Source organism: Eumetopias jubatus, unplaced genomic scaffold (genome assembly GCF_037043125.1).
Source record: "Eumetopias jubatus isolate StellerSeaLion01/CBP00866 unplaced genomic scaffold, mEumJub1_p1.0 scaffold_8, whole genome shotgun sequence".
NCBI classification, from domain to species: domain Eukaryota; kingdom Metazoa; phylum Chordata; class Mammalia; order Carnivora; family Otariidae; genus Eumetopias; species Eumetopias jubatus.
In genome coordinates this window covers 135,953,771-135,971,847 of record NW_028274814.1, presented here as the reverse complement: position 1 = coordinate 135,971,847, position 18,077 = coordinate 135,953,771, and the positions used below count along the sequence as shown (strand labels likewise).

The window sequence follows — 18,077 nt, the reverse complement described above, 5'->3', positions numbered from 1 at the left end:
CCCCCCCGCCGCCCAGTCCCGTGCCAGGCTGCTCTGGCGATCACAGAGTTCAGTGAGCCCAGCTGCAGCCTCCTGGCCATCTGGACCCTGTCCTCTGGATGGCCATATGGTACATTGCAGGGTGGAGCCTGTTTGCCTCCCCTGCTCTACAGGGTGTCGTCATGGGAAATGGAAGAGAAGGTGATGGGCCAATCCTTGCATCCCTCTCCAACCCCCACCCCTCCGCATTCCTCATGTGTATCTCTTGTTCAAAAGGAGAGGAAGAGACATTAAGGGATGGAGGAGACTCTATGTTACCCATTTCTGAATAAATATTTGTTATTCCTACCTTTGAGCTGTTCTTTCTTAAAGGATTCCAAGTGACCTTGTGGGACTTGGCACTAGAAAACAGGAGTTGCTTTCCCACTCACCAGCTGTGATCTTGGGGCATTTTTTCACAGGATTTGCTGAACCCCCGTCTCCATAGCGGAGGATGTAAGCATCAATGTCTGTGAAGTACCTGGTACAGTAACTCAGTATGTCCTGGGCCTAAAGGGCCTCACTAGGTATTAGCATGGTCAGCTCCAGCATAGAATTAGGTCTGTTCATAGGGAACAGGAGAACCCGAATTTTGCCTTGGTTTGAAGACGTCAGATTTCACCTATGAAATTTCTCTCTTAGATCAATTATGCATTAGAAAAAAACTAATTTGTTGATGGTTTTTGTGTGGTAAAATACACAAAATTTACCATCTTTGTACATACAGTCATATTGTGCAACTCACCATCATCCATCCCCATAACCCTTCATCTTGTAGAACTGAAATGCTATTTCCATTCAACAGTAATTCCCCATCTTCCTCTCCTCCAGACCCTGGCAACCATCCTTACACTTTCTAAGACTTTGATTACTCATATAAGTAGATTGGTACAGTATTTATCTGTCTTTGGCTTATTTCATTCAGCATCGTGTCCTCAGGCTTCCATGTAGCATATATCAGAATTTTCTTTTTAAAGTTGAATACTACTTTGTATGTGTGTGTATACCACATTTTGCTTATTCATCTGTGGACAACTGGATTGTTTCCATGTTTTAGCTATTGTGAATAATGCTGATAACACAGGTGTACAGATCTCTTTAAGACCCTGCTTTCAGGGGTGGCTCAGTCGGTTAAGCGTCCGATTCTTTTTTTTTTTTAAGATTTTATTTATTTATTTGACAGAGAAAGACACAGCGAGAGAGGGAACACAAGCAGGGGGAGTGGGAGAGGGAGAAGCAGGCCTCCCGCGGAGTGGGGAGCCTGATGTGGGGCTCAATCCCAGGACCCTGGGACCATGACCTGAGCTGAAGGCAGACGCCCAATGACTGAGCCACCCAGGCGCCCCAAGCGTCCGACTCCTGATTTCAGCTGAGGTCATGCTCTCAGGGTTTTGAGATCAAGCTCCAAGTCAAGCTCCACGCAGGGCATGGATGGAGCCTGGTTAAGATTCTCCCCCCGCCCCGCCCCCACCTCTACCCCTCTCTCTCTCAAAAAGAAAAAAGACCCTGCTTTCAATTTCGGAGGGTCCATACCCAGAAGTGGAATTGCTATATCCTATGGTAATTCTATTAGTAATTTGAGGAATTGCTATTCCAGTTTCCACAGCGGCTGTACCATTTTTATATTTTCATATTGGTTTATTAAGGTATAATAGTGGAACAGCTCTTCTGGGAAGGTAGAATGGAAGTACTTAATCCCTATCCTTTCCACTAAATAGAACTCTGGAGATTTTATATAAAACAAACATAAGCCTGGAAGGTGGAGAGAAGGCAGACTGGCTGGGGACCTTGGGACCCTGGGACCCAAGGAATTACTGGCACTGAGCTCCCTGAGTTTTCTTTTTGCTTCACATCTCAAACTGGGTGCTGAAAAGGCAGACAAAACCCCAAATGAGGGCCAGAAAAAGAAGAGCTTAGCAAGACTACAGCCAAACCACAGAGGAAACCACCCTGACTTCACCAACATAAGCCAAGTTGGGAGATTAGGTTTCCATCCTCACTAGGCTGTATTGGAGGCACCCCAAAATTCTTGTTGGGGTGGTATCCGAGAAGGCCAAGCAGGGAGCTGGAACTTTAAATTGGTGTCAGTGGAGGCCATAGGAGGAGAAATGAGGCACCTTAGCCCCTTCCAACCAGGGTGTTCTAAGTAGAAGTGTAATGGGATGATGGAACTCACCCCCACAAGGCAGTAACTAGGAGGCGCTCCCACCCTGGGTGTCAGCAGACATCAAGCAAGGACCCTGAACTCCACACCTGGCAGTAATTAAGTGGTGCCTTTCCAGCCCCATCAGAGGAGATGTGCTGTAACAGAAAATCTAAATAAGATGCAGTCTTTTTTTTTTTTAAAGATTTTATTTATTCACCTGACGGAACACAAGCAGAGGGAGGGGTAGAGGGAGAGGCAGGTTTCCTGCAGAGCAGGGAGCCCGGCGCGGGGCACGATCCCAGGGCCCTGGGATCATGACCTGAGCTGAAGGCAGACGCCTAACGACTGAGCCACCCAGGCGCCCCAAATGCAGACTTTATAACAACCCAAAATGTCCATGTTTCAGTCAAAAATAGACTGAAAAGGCCGGGAAAATAGAAAAGGGGGTGGGGAGACAACACTGAGATGAGAGATGTTAGAATTGTCTGGCAAGGATTTAAAAGCAGTCACCATAAAAGTGTCAACAATGAACACACTTGAAACAAGTGAAAAAAAATACAAAGTCTCAGCAAATAAAATATAAAGGATCATTTAGAGCTGAAAAATACAATTACCAAAAAAGCAGTAGAGAAAGAATCCTTGAAGGTAAAACAATAGAAATTAACAAATCTGAACAGAAAGGAAATACTTAAAAAAAAAAAAAGACTTCACGGACCTACGACAAAAAATCTAAAAAAATCAACGGGGCGCCTGAGTGGCTCAGTCGTTAAGCGTCTGCCTTCAGCTCAGGTCATGATCCCGGGGTCCTGGGACTGAGCCCCGCATCGGGCTCCCTGCTCGGCGGGAAGCCTGCTTCTCCCTCTCCCACTCCCCCTGCTTGTGTTCCCTCTCTTGCTGTGTCTCTCTCAAATAAATAAAATCTTAAAAAAAAAAAAAAATCAGAGTACCAGAAGGAGGGAAGAAAAATTGGGGCTGAAGTAGTTGAAGTAATAGCCATATACTCACCAGAAATGGTGAAAGATCTAAACCTGTAGATTCAAGAAGCTCTAAGAATCCCAAACAAATCCAAAGAAATTAACACCAAGACACTTCACAGCCAAACTTCTGAAAACTAGACAAAAATTTTAAAAGCAAAAGAAAAATGACACCTATAAGGGAAAAACAATGTGACAGGTCCCTCAACAGAAACCATGAGGCCAGAAGAAAGTGGCACACTTTTAACAAAGAAAGTTGAGTCAACTGAGGATTCTACAACCAGCAAAAAATACCTTTCAGGGTTCAGGGGTATTTCAGACATTCTAAGATAAAGGAAAACTAGGAATTTGTTGCCTGCAGACCTACACTAAAATAATGGCTACAAAAGCTCTCAACTTATAAAAGAAGGAAACTTCGTGTATCGGAAAGGAAGGGAGAACAGCAGAAATAGTAAAACTATAGGTAAATAAAATACTTTCCTTCTCTTGAGTTTTCTAAATTGTTAATGGTTGAAACCAAAATTATAACATTGATGTGGTTCTCGATGTACACAGAGGAAATATTTAAAGCAATTACTTTATAAATAGGGGAGGGCAAAGGGAAATAGAGGGAAGTTTTCTACATTTCGCCCAAACTGGTAAAATGTCAACAATAATATGTGGTAGTAACTTAAGTATATATGATGAGATCCTTAGGGCAATCACTAAAAAAGATAATACAACCAGAAACACTACAGATAGATAAAAATGAATTTCTAAAAAAAAGTTCAGGTTAACCATGGGAAGGCAAGAAAAAAAGAAAATTAATAAAATGTGAGATTATGTCACTAAGATCACTATATCAAATGTAAATGGTATATATCTCCATTGAAAGAGATTGCCAAAGTGAGTGAAAGAACATGCCCTAATTTATATGCTATCTGCAAGAGACACGTCGAATATGACAATATCAGGTTGAAAGCAAAAGGATTGAAAAATATATATCATGCCAACAGTCCCCAAAAAGTAGCTGTGTTAGTAACAGATCTATTAGACTTCAGAGCAAAGAAAGTTACCAGAGATAGAGGAACATTATATAATGAAAAAAAGGGTTGATCTACCAAGAAGTATAATCCTAAATACGTATTTACCCAGTAACAGAGCTGCAAATCATGTGATGCAAAACCTGATAGAATTGGAATAGCAAATCCACACTTACACTTAAAGACTTCAACACCCCTTGCAACAATAGGTAGAACTAGACAGGGATGTAGAAGAACTTATCACCACCAACCAACAGGATCCAATCAACAAAGAATATTCCACCCAACAATAGAAGACATTCTTTTCAAATACCATGGGACATATACCAAGATAGACCATGTCCTGGCCCATAAAACAAATCTCAACAAGTGTAGAAGAATTAAGTTCATACAGTGTGTTCTTTGGTCACAGTGAAATCAGTAATCCCTGGGTTAAATATTGAAAGCTTTCCCTCTAAGATTGGAGACAAGACAAGGATGTCTGGCTTTACCACTTCTGTTTAATATTGAATTGGAGGCTCTAGCCAGGGGGATTGGGGTAGGGGAGAAGTCAGGGAGTTGCAGAGAAAAGCATGCAGATTGGAAAGAAAAAAGTAAAATTATCTCTATTTGTAGATGACATGGTCTTTATACAGAAAATGTTAAGGAATCCACTGAAAGACTACTAGAATTAATAAACAGCAAGGTTGCAGAATGCAAGGTCAATCGATATACTTACAATGAGTAACCTAAAAATCATATTAGAAAACAATGCCACTCAGCATAGAATCAAACAATAAAATAGGATAAACTTAATACTTAAATAGGTGTACTTAAGTATAAAACTTACATCCTGAAAACTACAAAACATTGTTGAAAGAATTTAAAGGGATCCTGAGTAGCCAAAAACATCTTGAAAAAGAAGAGAGTTGAACTCACTTCCAGATTTCAAAACTTAAGTAAAATGCTACAGTAATCAAGACAGTGTGGTACTAGCATAAGGATAGACATACAGACCAATGGAATAGAATGGAGAGTCCAAAATTAAAGCCTCATGTATCTGGTCCATTAATTTTCAGCAAAGGTGCCAAGACAATTAATTCAGCGGGGGAAAGAATAGTCTTTAACAAATGGTGCAGACAACTGGATACCCTCAAAAAATAAATTTAACTTCATCAAAAATTTAAAAACTTTCGTACCTTTAAGAAAGTGAAAGGACAACCCACAGGAGAGAATATTTGCAAGTCACGTATTTGACGAGGGAATTGCACCCAGGAAAGATGAAGAACTCTTACAACGCAACAATAAAAGTACAAATAACCCAGGGCGCCTGGGTGGCTCAGTTGGTTAAGCGACTGCCTTCGGCTCAGGTCATGATCCTGGAGTCCCTGGATCCAGTCCCGCGTCGGGCTCCCTGCTCGGCAGGGGGTCTGCTTCTCCCTCTGACCCTCCCCCCTCTCATGTGCTCTCTCTCTCTCTCTCTCTCATTCTCTCTGTCTCAGATAAATAAAATCTTAAAAAAAAAGTACAAATATCCCAGTAAAAATTGAGCAGACTCCGAGTAGACATGTCTCAACAAAAAACCCACACAAATGGCCAATGAACACATGAAAAGATGCTCAACATCACTCATGATCAGGGAAATGCAAATCAAAACCTAATGAGATACCACTATATAATCATTAGAATGGCTATACCCAAAATACAGACATAAATAATGGTGAGGATGTGGAGAATTTGAAAACCTCATACTTTGCTGGTGGGACTTTAAAATGATGCAGCCACTTTGGAAAACAGTCTGGCAGGTCCTCAAAAAGGGAAACACAGTTACTGTAATGATCAAGAAATTCTCCTAGATATGTATCCAAGAGAGATTAAAACATGTCTGCACAAAAGTTGCACGGAATATTCATAGCAACATTATTCACAATAGCCAAAAGTAGAAACAACCCAAATGTCCACAGGCATATATGGATAAGCAAAATGTGATCTATACCTACAATGAAATATTATTCAGCCTTGAAAAGGAAGGAAATTCTGAGACCTGCTACTACGTGGATTAACCATGAAAACATGCTAAATGGAATAAGCCAGACACAAAAGGACACATATTGTATGATTCCATTTATATGAGGTATCTAGAGTAGTTAAATTCATAGAAACAAAGTAAAATGGTGGTTACCAGGGGCTGGGGGAAGGGGGAAACAGGTACAGAGTTTCAATTTGGGAGGATGAAACATTCCGGAGGGCGATTGCACAATAATGAGAATATACTTAATGCCCCTGAACTGTACACTTTAAAGTGGTTAAGGGGGCGCCTGGGTGGCTCACTCGGTTAAGCGTCTGCCTTCGGCTCAGGTCATGATCCCAAGGTCCTGGGATCGAGCCCCGCATCGGGCTCCCTGCTCCGCGGGAAGCCTGCTTCTCCCTCTCCCGCTCCCCCTGCTCGTGTTCCCTCTCTCGGGGTGTCTCTCTCTGTCAAATAAATAAAATCTTAAAAAAAAAAAAAAAAAAAGCTGGTTAAAACGGTCAACCTCAATGAGGTCTTCACTGCTATTTGTGGAATGGAAGAATGGAAGGTTGAGTTCCCTCCACACCAACATTTACTCACACATTTGTGTGCTCACTTTATTCCCAGCAAACAAAGGTTGCGCCTTGAAGGTACCAGGGCCCGAAGGCGCGCCGCACGCGCCGCCGTGGTCATGGAAACGCGCACGCTCCCGGCGCGGAACTGCGACTCCCAGCGGCCTCCGCAGTTTCCGGTTGGCAAGATGGTGGCGCGCGGGAGGAAGCGTGGGGAGCGGGACTCCGAGCAGGGGATTCCGAGCCCCCCGGGTTACTCAGGTGAGTCGCGGCGGCCAGGCTTCCCCGGGAGGTGGCTCGGGCGTCGGCGGTGGCTCCGGGACCCCCGCGCGGTTGGGTGTGAGGCCCGGTAGCCCCGAGGTCCCGGACGCTGCGCTCTGCTTGCGTCTGGCGGCACTCTCCCGGGACGAGCCCATTTTGGCCACCGCTTCCCTTGGGTAAACCCATCTCTGTCCACACTCCTCCCCCGGACGAGTGAGCCCACCCGCTTCTTATCACCTCTGCCACTCCTAGGCTGGCCCCGGCTGTGCCCTCCTAACTGGTTCTCCTGATTTTACTCTTGCCCTTGCCTTCTTTCTGTTCGCCCAGGTGCCGGAATGTGCTTTCTAAAGCCAGATTTCGATCCGATTTTGCCTCACAGGCCTGCCTGTGTACCCCATACCCACTGAACTCCCTCCAGTGGTTTTACAAGTTAGCACCTAAAACAAAATCCAAACTTAACTGGCTTGTGTGGCCCTACGTGTTCTGGCTCAGCCGACCTAGAGCTCTTTCTGTTCCTGTGGAGCAACAATCTCTTTACACCCTCAGGGTTTTTGCACTTGAGGTGCCCTTTTCACACAGCTGTGCCTTGTGACTTTAATGTTAGTTCCTCGAAGAGGCCGTTCCGATGCCTACCTAAAGGTCTCTGCCACGCAACCAGTCTGCACTGTTTTCCCCTTTCTTTCATATTTGATAGGATCATGTTACGTGCTTCTTTGTTCATTGCCTTCTCCTACTCTCCTGTGAGCTTCCCGAGCACAGGTGCTGCAGCTGTATCCCCAGTGTGCTCTGAAGAAGGCCGTGACAAAAACAGAAAACAGCCCCTAGCATTATGGGAATGTCAGCCATTATCCAAATGATCACACAGATAGAGACTTAGAGACCGGGAGAGACGCTGTCAAGGCACAGAGCAGGTGGATCTAACTTGGCACGTGAGGCTCTCTGAGGAAGTGAAGTTAAACCTGAAGAATGGGTGGAGGGAAGAAGGTTGATGTTTCAGGTAAAGAAACGTGTGAGCTTGGGTGAGGCCTGGGCTTACTGGAGGGATAGAGAGAAGGCAGAGTGGCAGGCCCCGCACAGTGGTGGGGGGAGGACTTGGCAAAAAGATGTGAAAGGTGGTCAGGGTCTGGCAAGGCCTCCAGCTGACGTCAGGATTTTGGTGTTGACCCCAGGAGCATCAGGGTTTGGACTCCCCTCTCATTTTGCTCCCCACCTGTAATAATTGCCCTTTCTCTCCCCCACCTGCTTGGGTGCCCCTCCTGGGCAGGTTCTCTGTTCATTCACTCTCACAGCCTGCGCAGTACCCTGCACAGGCCTTGCCTCGGGGAAGGGCTCAGTGATGGAGTGGACAGACAGATGGGACTAGAAAGGAACAGCCTGAGCTTGATTTTCCTGCCATCCTTCCTTGCCCCCCTTTCCTGTCCAGCCATTCCGATCAAGTTCTCAGAAAAGCAGCAGGCTTTTCACTACCTCTATGTGAGAGAGCACAGAGTTCGAGAAGGCACCAAGTCTTCCTGGCCTCAGAAGCGGACCCTCTTTGTCCTCAATGTGCCCCCATACTGCACAGAGGTGAGCTGGTGTCTGGGAGGGAACCTCTAGGGCTGGCCAGGAGCTCCAGGCAGGGTTGGGTTCCCACTAGCCTCCACTAGGTCCTTACTGGGAGATGGAAGCATCTAACTGAAGCCCCAAAGGAGGGCAGCTAGAGGGCTGCTGCTTCCGTCTCTTGTGAAAGGAAATGGCTTTTTATTTATTTATTTACTTATTTTTTTAAAGATTTTATTTATTTGACAGAGAGAGACACAGCGAGAGAGGGAACACAAGCAGGGGGAGTGGGAGAGGGAGAAGCAGGCTTCCCGCGGAGCAGGGAGCCCGATGCGGGGCTCCATCCCAGGACCCTGGGATCATGACCCGAGCCGAAGGCAGACGCTGAACGACTGAGCCACCCAGCGCCCCAGGAAATGGCTTTAAAAAAAAATTTTTTTTTTTTTTTTTAAGTAATCTCTACACCCAACATGGGGCTCCAACTCAGGACCCCAAGATCAAGAGTCACTCACATGCTTTATCGACTGAACCAGCCAGGGTCCCCAGAAATGTCTTTTTAAAGATTTATTTTAGAGAGAAAGAGCATGAGCACGTGCAAGGTGGGGGGCAGAGGGAGAGGGAGAATCTCAAGCAGCCTCCATGCCCAGTGTAGAGCTGGGTGCAGGGTTTGATCCCAGACTCTGAGATCACGACCTGAGCCGAAACCAAGCATCAGACACTTAACCAATTAAGCCACCAGGCACCTGGAAATGTCTTTTTAAAGCTGTGTTTTAAAAAGTAAAGTCTGGGGCCCCTGGGTACCTCAGTCGGTTAAGTGTCTGCCTTCGGCTCAGGTCATGATCCCAGGGCCCTGGGATTGGGCCCCGCGTCGGGCTCCCTGCTCAGTAGGGAGCCTGCTTCTCCCTCTCCCTCTGCCTGTTGCTCTGCCTGCTTGTCATACAGGCCCTCTCTCTGTCAAATAAATAAATAAAATCTTTAAAAAATAAAAAAATTAAAAGTATAGTTCTAAGAAGCTCAAAGCTTTTTTATTATTTCCCAGGATTCTTTGGATTACATGTTGTTTTTCGCTGATTATAACAGTGATACATCTCCATAGGAAAAAATAGAAGATAAGATTATTCTCTAAATCTATCCAGACATTAATTTATTTTCACAAAAATGGTTAAGTTTTGCATTACATAACATCACAGAAGAGAAACTAAGGGTGTTGCTGCATTTTAGATTGTTTTTCAAAAAAGAAATACTAACTTCTAAAGATTTATGTATTGTAGGGAGAGCAAGCGAGGGGGGCGAGGCAGAGGGAGAGAGAGAATCCTCGAGAGAAATACTAATTTCTAAAAGATTCTTGTACAGTCAGAGAAAGAAGCAGAGGAGAGGCTGCGTCATGTCTTACGTTTCCTGAAGTGTAGCATGTGTACAGAGAAGGGCCCGGGCCCTGGGCTACAACTTGCTGCATTTCACAAACAACACACCCACGTACTCAGCACCCAGAAACAGAACATGACCTGCGCCCAAGAAATCCCCTCAAGAGGCTCACCGCCAGCCCGAGTCCCAACAACACAGAGTTAACTCCAGTTTTCAATGGCTGCTCAGGGAGGAAATCTTAGTTGGTTGTCTCATAAAATCAGAATACCTCCGAATAACCCCAGAAATGTTCCTACCTGTTCTCGAAATAGAACTTAATCCTCCTTTGGGGATCATTCACCCAGAGAAAGGGGCAGGGAAAGACGGCTGGCCTTTCAAAGTGAGAAATCCCTTTCAGGGACAAACCAAACATCCCGGGCACATGGTCCCTGCAGGGTCCTGTCATAAAGCCAAAAAGTTTATACCTGAATTCTGTCTCACGCTGCGTCTGCTCCCTCCGGGGTCCCATGGCCAGTGGCGGTGTGGTTTTTTTTTACTCAGTTTTGAACATGAAAATTCACAGGGTTGTCGGCTCGGGCTGTGGGGGGGCAGGACGAGGACTGTGCGGAGGAGGGTGTGGCTGGCTCAGGGCCTGTGTACGTGCCCCCCAGTTGGGCGGACATGGGCTCCGAGACCTTTGCGGGCCCTGGTCCCCTGGCCGTGCCACCCTGGGCGGAGGGAGGCTCCCTGAGGCCCCTGCAGCCCCTCATGCTGTGCTTCCCCCGCCGGGTCCACGGCAGGAGTGCCTGCCCCGCCTCTTCTCCCCCTGCGGCCCCGTCCAGTCTGTGCAGTTACAGGAGAAGCCAGAACTTGCTGACAGCCCAAAGGAGCCAAAATCAGAGTTTTTTTACCCCACGCCCATTCCGGTAAGTGTCCAAGCGCTGTGGTCTGCTCACCTGGGGGTGCGGGGTGTGGCCAGGGCGGTATCCCCAGCACCTCTGCTCCTTTCCCTGGATTTGCCACATCCTTTAGCTTCTTGTCCAGCTCTTCCATCGTCCTGCTGAGAGCTCAGAGACCATCTTGCTCGCCGCCCTGAAGGGCCTCCCTGAGCTCCCCTCCTGCTCCCCAACCGAAGTCCCTTCTTCCTGAGGCCCCGTGGCCTGGTCTCGTCTCCCCATCCCGAGCCCACACCTCCTCCTGGCGTAGCGCAGTCTGAGCTAGTGTGCGCTCTGTCCACTCCCAGTGTGTGGCGAGCTCGCTTGTCACTGCGTCCCTCCTGTACCTGGAAGGGAGGTCCCGAGTGTCTCACCTCACCTGGGTCGCCTCTGGCAGAAGTTGGAAAACTAGCAGCATGGCTGTGTGTAACCCCAGGATTACAGAGAACTTCCTGGTTATCTTCACGGTTCAGAACAGCCCAGCACATGTCACCTGGCCCAGCGACGAGTCTGGCTGAGGGCAGCTGGGAGCCCTGGTGCCAGGAGCCGGGTGGCCGGGAGGATGGGAGGGGGGCTGGCGTTCTGACATCTCTCCTTCCCTCCTCCAGGGCTTCCAGGTAGCCTACGTGGTGTTCCAGAAGCCAGGTGGGGTGTCTGCTGCCTTAGTCCTGAAGGGCCCTTTGCTGGTTTCAACAGAGAGTCACCCTGTGAAGAGCGGCATTCACAGTCAGTACCACGGCAGTGTCACACCCTCCTTCCTGGGCCCAGGGTGGGTGGAGAGGAGGGCCCAGCTTGCTGCCACTAGAACGTTCCTTGGGCCACAGGTCTCCATCCTCGTGGCCTGTATGAGAAGATCCTGACTGGGGGCGCCTGGGTGGCTGTCAGTTAAGCGTCTGCCTTCGGCTCAGGTCATGATCCCAGCGTCCTGGGATCGAGTCCCACATCGGGCTCCCTGCTCCGCGGGGAGCCTGCTTCTCCCTCTCCCACTCCCCCTGCTGGTGTTCCCTCTCTCAAATAAATAATCTTAAAAATAAGAAGAAGAAGATGATCCTGATTGGCTGGGCAGGTGGGGCCCCGGGTATCAGGCCCGAGGAAGCCCCGTTTTCCGCCCTCCTTTCTCCCTCAGAGTGGATCAGCAACTACACAGACTCAGTGCCAGACCCTGAGGCCTTGAGGGTCGAGGTGGACACGTTCATGGAGGCGTATGACAAGAGGGTAGCTGAGGTGGGGCTTCCACAGGGAAGGTGGTGTCGCTCCGGAGGAGGGTGGGCGGTGGCACCCTGTGCGGGTCACTGTGAGAGTTCAGGCTCCCTTTTTCCCCGCTGAGTCCTGTGTCACCTAGCTGGGTGACGTCTGGTCTCTGGTCTGTAGGAAACAGTCTGAGGGCTGAGGAGGCAGTGTTGGCACCTCTGTGCCCCCTGCCGCCCATACTGAGCTGCTGGGAGGGAGAGGGTGCAGCAGGTGGCGGTGGGTGCCCAGGGAGGTTCTGGGTGCTGCAGGGAGAGCCTCGAAGGGAGGGCAGGGGAGGGGCGCCTGAGGCTGCAGGGGGTCCCAGGGTCTGCCCGTCACAGCGCCTCTTCCTTGCAGGAGGAGGCTAAGGCCAAGGAGGAGGACGGGGTTCCAGACGAGGAGGGCTGGGTGAAGGTGACCCGCCGGGGCCGGCGGCCCGTGCTGCCGCGGACAGAGGCGGCTAGCCTGCGGGTGCTGGAGAGGGAGAGACGGAAGCGCGCCCGCAAGGAGCTGCTCAACTTTTACGCCTGGCAGCACCGAGAGACCAAGATGGAGCGTAAGGGAGCGCCCCAAACCCCTGTGCTTCAGCCCCACTTCCCTTGGGGCCCAGGCCCTGGGGACGAGGCCCGTGGCTACTGCTGCCAGCCCCGGCCAGAGCAGAGGGCTCCCACGGGCGGCACTGGGACCTGGGTGTGGAAGGGGGTGGCCCCGGGCACAGACTTCCCAACAGGCTCTGGACTTAAGGTCCCAGCCTGCAGCATCCCTTGTGGTGGTCCCCCTGTTGCTCCCCAGTGGCAGCAGTGGGGGCCCCTGGGTTGTGCAGAGGCTTCAGACACAACTGGGATGTAGGACCGCCTCCAGACCCTGAGCAGTTGGTGCTGGAACCTGTCAGCCTCCCACGGGGGCCAGATTGCAGAGGGTGGATCTCAGGTGCTCACGGTGGGGACAGCGAGAGGGCCGCTGCTGGGTGCGCGTTTGTGTATTGGGGGGAGTGACTGTGGGGAGAGGGAGTGTGGGGGGGGGGAGTGGGGCAGGCGCCCTCACGTGGACAGCGTTGGGCGAGCACCGTGTGTGTGTGTGTGTGTGTGTGTGTGTGTGTGAGAGAGAGAGAGAGAGAGAGAGAGAGAGAGAGGGAGTTCCAAGTGGGGCAGGCGCCCTCACATGGTCAGTGTCGGGGCGAGCACGCCCACTCTTAGTTGTGATGATGCTGAGCTTGTGCCACAGCCCATATTCCCTGTTTGTTGAGTGGCTTCCCTGTGGGCCTGGGGGTAGAGAGTGCTGGCATTGTCCTCGGCAGGGGGACAGGCTCTGCAGTGGGTGGTGACCTGCCACCCATGCACGTCACCTTCCTGTCTCGCTGCTGCTCCCCACTCGGGCACCTTCGCTCCTGCTCTTCTCCCTAGAATCACCGCAGCAGGCTGCATCAGCTCTCCCGCCGGGCTCCCACCCCTCTGTATTCCTCTGACCTGGTCACCTGGTGACCAGAGCCGCCGTTCAAATTCTGTGGCACCGAGGGCGGAGTCCCTCTCCTTCCTGACGTTCTCCCCAGTCCGGCTGCTGCAGTGGGGAGGGGCCGGGAGAGGTGCCCCTGGGGGGGCTCCCCATACCCCCAGAGCCGCCTGCCTTCACCTTGGGTATGTGGGGTGGGGGTGGTAAGGGAACAGGTGTCTTGCTTTCTCTGTGCTCGCTCTTCTGAGTTTTCTCTCAAAGTTCAGGCGTGCCGCCCTGGCTTGAGCGCCCACCCTCTGGGCCTGCAGGCTCATCTGTCTCCGCACAGCATCCGGACCATATCAGCGGAGGCCAGCGGGGCGGGGGGGCCACAGTCCCCACAGGGTACACTGACTAACGTGGCCATTTCCTCTTTCTCGTCGCCCCCCAGATCTAGCCCAGCTGCGCAAGAAGTTTGAGGAAGACAAGCAGCGGATTGAACTGATGCGGGCACAGCGCAAGTTCCGACCCTACTGAGCTGAGCTGGTCCTGGAGCCCCATGGAAAAGGGCAGTGAACGGTGGCGGTGCACTGCCAGGGAGGACCTGAAGACCTGGAAAACTCGCCCAGACTGCCCAGGCCCAGGGGCTGCCAGATCCGAGCCCACACGGGTGGAGGTGGAAAGACAGGGCCCTCCCGTGGTTCTGGTGCGCACGTTGGGCATCGTGCTGGCGAGGCCTGCCCAGCGTGAGGGCGTGCGCTGCCGGGAGCCACCAGCCCAGGCCACGGTTGTTTCCTTCTCCTGGTCTCTCTGTTCCCAGCCTGCCCCTGGCCTTCCCTTTCCAGCTGGGTGTGTCTCCCTTCCCCTCAGTGGAAGAGCCCCTCAGAAGCAGTGAGAATACAAGAACCGCTTTATTTTTCATCCACTGGGCAGTCACCTGTCTACTCCTCCCTTCTTCCGCTACCCGCTCTCTGCAGATTATCAGCCATGAAACAGACAATGCCCCCAAATCCAAACAGGGTCTTGAAGTCAGAAATGTTCTGCCTCAGCACCTGCTGGGCTTCAGACCACACCCAGTCTGGCTGGGGGGCCTGCCACTAGGGATCTGGGCGCTGGGTGGTGGGCACCAGGTCTCCGAAGGCCCAGGCTACGGCTCGTGTGGTGCTGTCTCCTTGCTCAGCAGAAAGGTGCTGATGATACCGGCCACGTTCTGGGGTTGGTTCAGGTGGACATAATGGTTGTCCGGGACTTGAATGTACTGGAACCGCTGGAGAGGGGAGGGCATGCTTGATGAGGCGTAGCCCTTCTGGTGTGCTGGGGCCCTCCCAGGGCTTGCTGCCTCCCAGTGGTTCCAAAGGGTGCCCCACAGTGAACCACTGGGCAGACTGACCCACAGCTCCCCGGTCACACACTGACTAAGTCAGAGCCTGGCTCAGAGTCCGCGAGAAGGGCCTGATTCAGGGGGAGAAATGTCCAAACCCTGGATTTCTGGGCAATTCTGAGTTGTGAGGTTGTAGAGCTAGGCATGGGAGGTGCCAGTAGTCAAGGGTGCTGCTGGTTCTGATAATTCTGTAAGGTCAGCTTGAAAGAATGAGCAGCCTTTCAAACTTGATCCTCCCTGGGAGACAGGAAGGCACTGCAGGCTGGTCACACACAGCTTGCCTTTGGTGGTGATGCTGAGGTCTGCAGAGGCCCAGGGTCAGGTGTTTACAGCAGATGAAGGTCAAAGTGCCAGGTGCTCCCAGGGACAAAGCCCAGGCCCCACTGATGATCATCTGCTCACTCTAGAAATGATGGGATGGCCTCTGGCCAAGTTGGACCTGGGCTGTGGGATGTATGTGGACAGTAACAGTGGGGCACTCTGCCAATAAAATGTGTTTCCTGTGCTGAGTTAAATGTGAGCTCCAGGGGCTGACCCCCATGGGGAGTGAGGCCTGTAGCTCCTGCCAGTCCCCCATCAGACGTGGGGCTGGACCAGAGGTCCTAGTGCAAGGAGTGGGTGAGGACCCTCCTGGACCTCCCCCTGGCTGAGCCTCGTGCACCTACCTCCTTTAGGACTGATTTCAGCATGTCTATCGCAAAAAGCATGACATTCCTGTCGCTGTCATTCTCTCTTCTCACGTTATAATATCCTTGGATTGCTCTGGAAAATAAAAGAAAAATCAGGGTTCACCTTGCGGTGCCTCCCCCCTGCCCCGGTTTCCAGGCTGAGAGGAGCCAGGCCTGGGCTTGCCTCCGATTTTCCCACAGTTCGGGGTTCACTGTGGCCAAGGTGCTGCAGGTTTACCTCGGCGGGGTCGGACCTGCCCGCCACCACCGCCTCTCATGGCACAGCTGGGAAGGGACAGGCTCGACTCCATGCTTTCTCTCTCCACATCTTTCCTGAGATAATTTCACCCATTTCACGTGCATACTTAGAGTTCTGTACACGTGGCTACAGTCAATTTGAGGATGTTATCGTCTCAAAAAACCCCAAACCCGAACCTGTAGTTCTGCAGCTCTCCGGCTTACGCAGGCGCTGGTTAACTCTAGAGACTGCTCTCTGCACTTGCATGTGAGTCGAACCACAGAACCTGTGGACTTGTGTGACCGGCTTCTTTCACTCCGTCACCTTCTCAAGGTTCATCCATGTAACGTGTACCAGTTCGTTCCTTTTCTGGCTGAAACAGCCCGCCATAGGGACGCACTGCGTTCCGCCTGTCTCTGCTGACAGACGTCCGGGCGGTCTCCGCCTCCGGGCTCTTGTGACTAACGCTGCTCTGGACCGGCCTGTCCAGGCTGCTGTGGACCTGGGTCGGGCCTCTAGATACCTGGGAGTGCGCCTGCTGGGTCCTGTGGTGGGTTAAGGGCTTCAGAAACTGCCAGACTGTTCCAAAGAGTCGCACGGCGGGCGGGAGCGTGTGTGTGTGTGTGCGTGTGCGTGTGTGTGTGTGTGTGTGCGCGCGAGCGAGCGTTCTGGTTCCTCCACATCCTCGCCAATGCCTGTTACCTGCCATTTCGAGTATAGCCATGGTGTGTGTGTGTGTGTGTGTGTGCGCGCGCGCACCAACTACAAGGTCGGCCCTGCCTTCCTCACACGAGGGAGACCTGGGGGTCCCCGGCAGTCGAGTCTCTTCTGGGGCGCGAGGCGCACACTTACTTGAGGAGCAGGACGTGGGCCTGCAGCTTCTTGGCGGAGTGCACGAACAGCTCCCTGCTGATGAAATCCATGCTGTACTCCGGCTGCAGAGACAAGACCACAGTGCATTCTGTCCACAGGGCAGCAGGCCTCTCTCTTGGGACCACCGTGGCCATCCACCCCGGGACCAAGTCCAGGACCCAACCACATCACCTCCGCAGAGGCCTCCAACCCCCGCGGGCCAGAGACTTTTTTTTCCCCCCTAAATCTGTTCTCCCTCTTTCTGGGCTCATGGCTGCCCAGCCAGACATTTCCCAGATCCCTTTACATACTGGTGTGGTTGTGCGGCTAAATGCAGGGAAGTGACCTGGGCGGCTTCTGGACCTAGATTCTAGGACTAGGCGTGGCCCCTCGTCCCAAACTCCCTTCCCCCATCCGCAGGGCGCCCTGCAGCGCTGCCCAGCCAGCCTGGGTTCCCGACTCCGCCAAACAGACCATTTCCGTGAGAAAGTAACCTGCTTAAGCCACTGTGCAGAATGAGGACGCCTTGATGTCCCCACAGCCCCACTGGCCTCCATCAGAGCCCGGGCCACCCTGTCTCATGACCCCGTAAGGGGTCCAAGTCTGCGCCATCCCACACCGTAGCCATCAGCCCATGTGGCTACTGAGTGCTTGAAACGGGGCCAGTCCGAGATGCGCTGTAGGCATAAACTGCACAGTGGATTTCAAAGACTTAGTATAAATAATACCAGATACCTCACATTTTTATACTGGTTACATCTTGGATACATTGAGATAAAAATATTAAATGTGATTTCCTCCATTTCTTTTTACACTCCTAACATGGCTACTACAAGATGTGGGATTGCATGAGGCTCGCTTTCTACCGGACGGTGCTGCTCGAGCCCCAGAACTCCAGGTGTGACAGAGGAGGAGCTCGATAAATGTGTGCAGAGTGGATTAATTCCAACAAAGCTCCCATGAGGACTGTTAAGTCATGCCCAACACTCCTCCACCATTGCGATAAATATACAGTTCTTACGAAAACACGTGTACACACACACACACATACATATACACATTCGGTCACAGGGTCACGGCCACGAGAGCATCTTGCCCTTGGTCTGCCCTGACCTCCTCCGGGCCATCTCCTGCTCCTTGAGCGAAAATGACCTTGGGTGCTTCTCCAGAAACAGACGTTTCCAGATCATCCACAAGGTCCAATGAACGAAGATCTACTGAGGACCCACACAGGCTGCACGTTAGCTCCTGCTGGCAGCACGCCCGGCTTCAGCAAAAGCAGGGAGGTGGTTCGTGCCCGCGGAGGGGTTCCCCGACCAGTGTTAATCGGCACATTGCACAGGGCTTTACTGAGGATCACAGAGGCTCAAGTCACACAACGGTGAGCAGGAGATGGCACCAGGACTCGGCTCAGGCGTCTGCCCCCGCCCCCCAGCCTGAGCTGCTCGGGCCAGGACTGGGGCTCTCCGGCTTGGGGGC

At 51.5% G+C, this 18,077-nt stretch overlaps 2 protein-coding genes across 5 annotated transcripts in view; one reads left to right on the top strand and one right to left on the bottom strand.

Moving 5' to 3' along the window:
- Nucleotides 1-2: 2 nt before the first annotated feature.
- On the top strand, nucleotides 3-15,631 carry RRP7A (ribosomal RNA processing 7 homolog A). Of its 4 annotated transcripts, none has more exons than XM_028115331.2 (9): nucleotides 3-474; nucleotides 6,778-6,983; nucleotides 8,407-8,549; nucleotides 10,709-10,792; nucleotides 11,410-11,527; nucleotides 11,928-12,025; nucleotides 12,389-12,587; nucleotides 12,824-12,961; nucleotides 13,911-15,631. In XM_028115331.2, exons 2-9 carry the CDS (start codon nucleotides 6,842-6,844, stop codon nucleotides 13,994-13,996), a joined length of 1,008 nt encoding a protein of 335 aa, XP_027971132.1. In that variant the 5' UTR covers nucleotides 3-474; nucleotides 6,778-6,841; the 3' UTR covers nucleotides 13,997-15,631. The 4 variants fall into 4 exon arrangements, with proteins under 4 accessions (XP_027971132.1, XP_027971131.1, XP_027971135.1 ...); XM_028115330.2 differs by having other exon boundaries at nucleotides 10,667-10,792; XM_028115334.2 differs by lacking the exon at nucleotides 12,824-12,961 and having other exon boundaries at nucleotides 10,667-10,792.
- SERHL2 (serine hydrolase like 2) overlaps nucleotides 14,352-18,077 on the bottom strand; it is an 18,718-nt gene continuing 14,992 nt past the window's right edge. The window contains exons 9-11 of the mRNA XM_028115336.2: nucleotides 16,599-16,681; nucleotides 15,506-15,602; nucleotides 14,352-14,726 (exon numbers count right to left, since the gene is read on the bottom strand). Coding sequence (XP_027971137.1) covers nucleotides 14,607-14,726; nucleotides 15,506-15,602; nucleotides 16,599-16,681 — 300 coding nt within the window. The 3' untranslated portion in view covers nucleotides 14,352-14,606. The remainder of the gene's footprint in view (nucleotides 14,727-15,505; nucleotides 15,603-16,598; nucleotides 16,682-18,077) is intronic.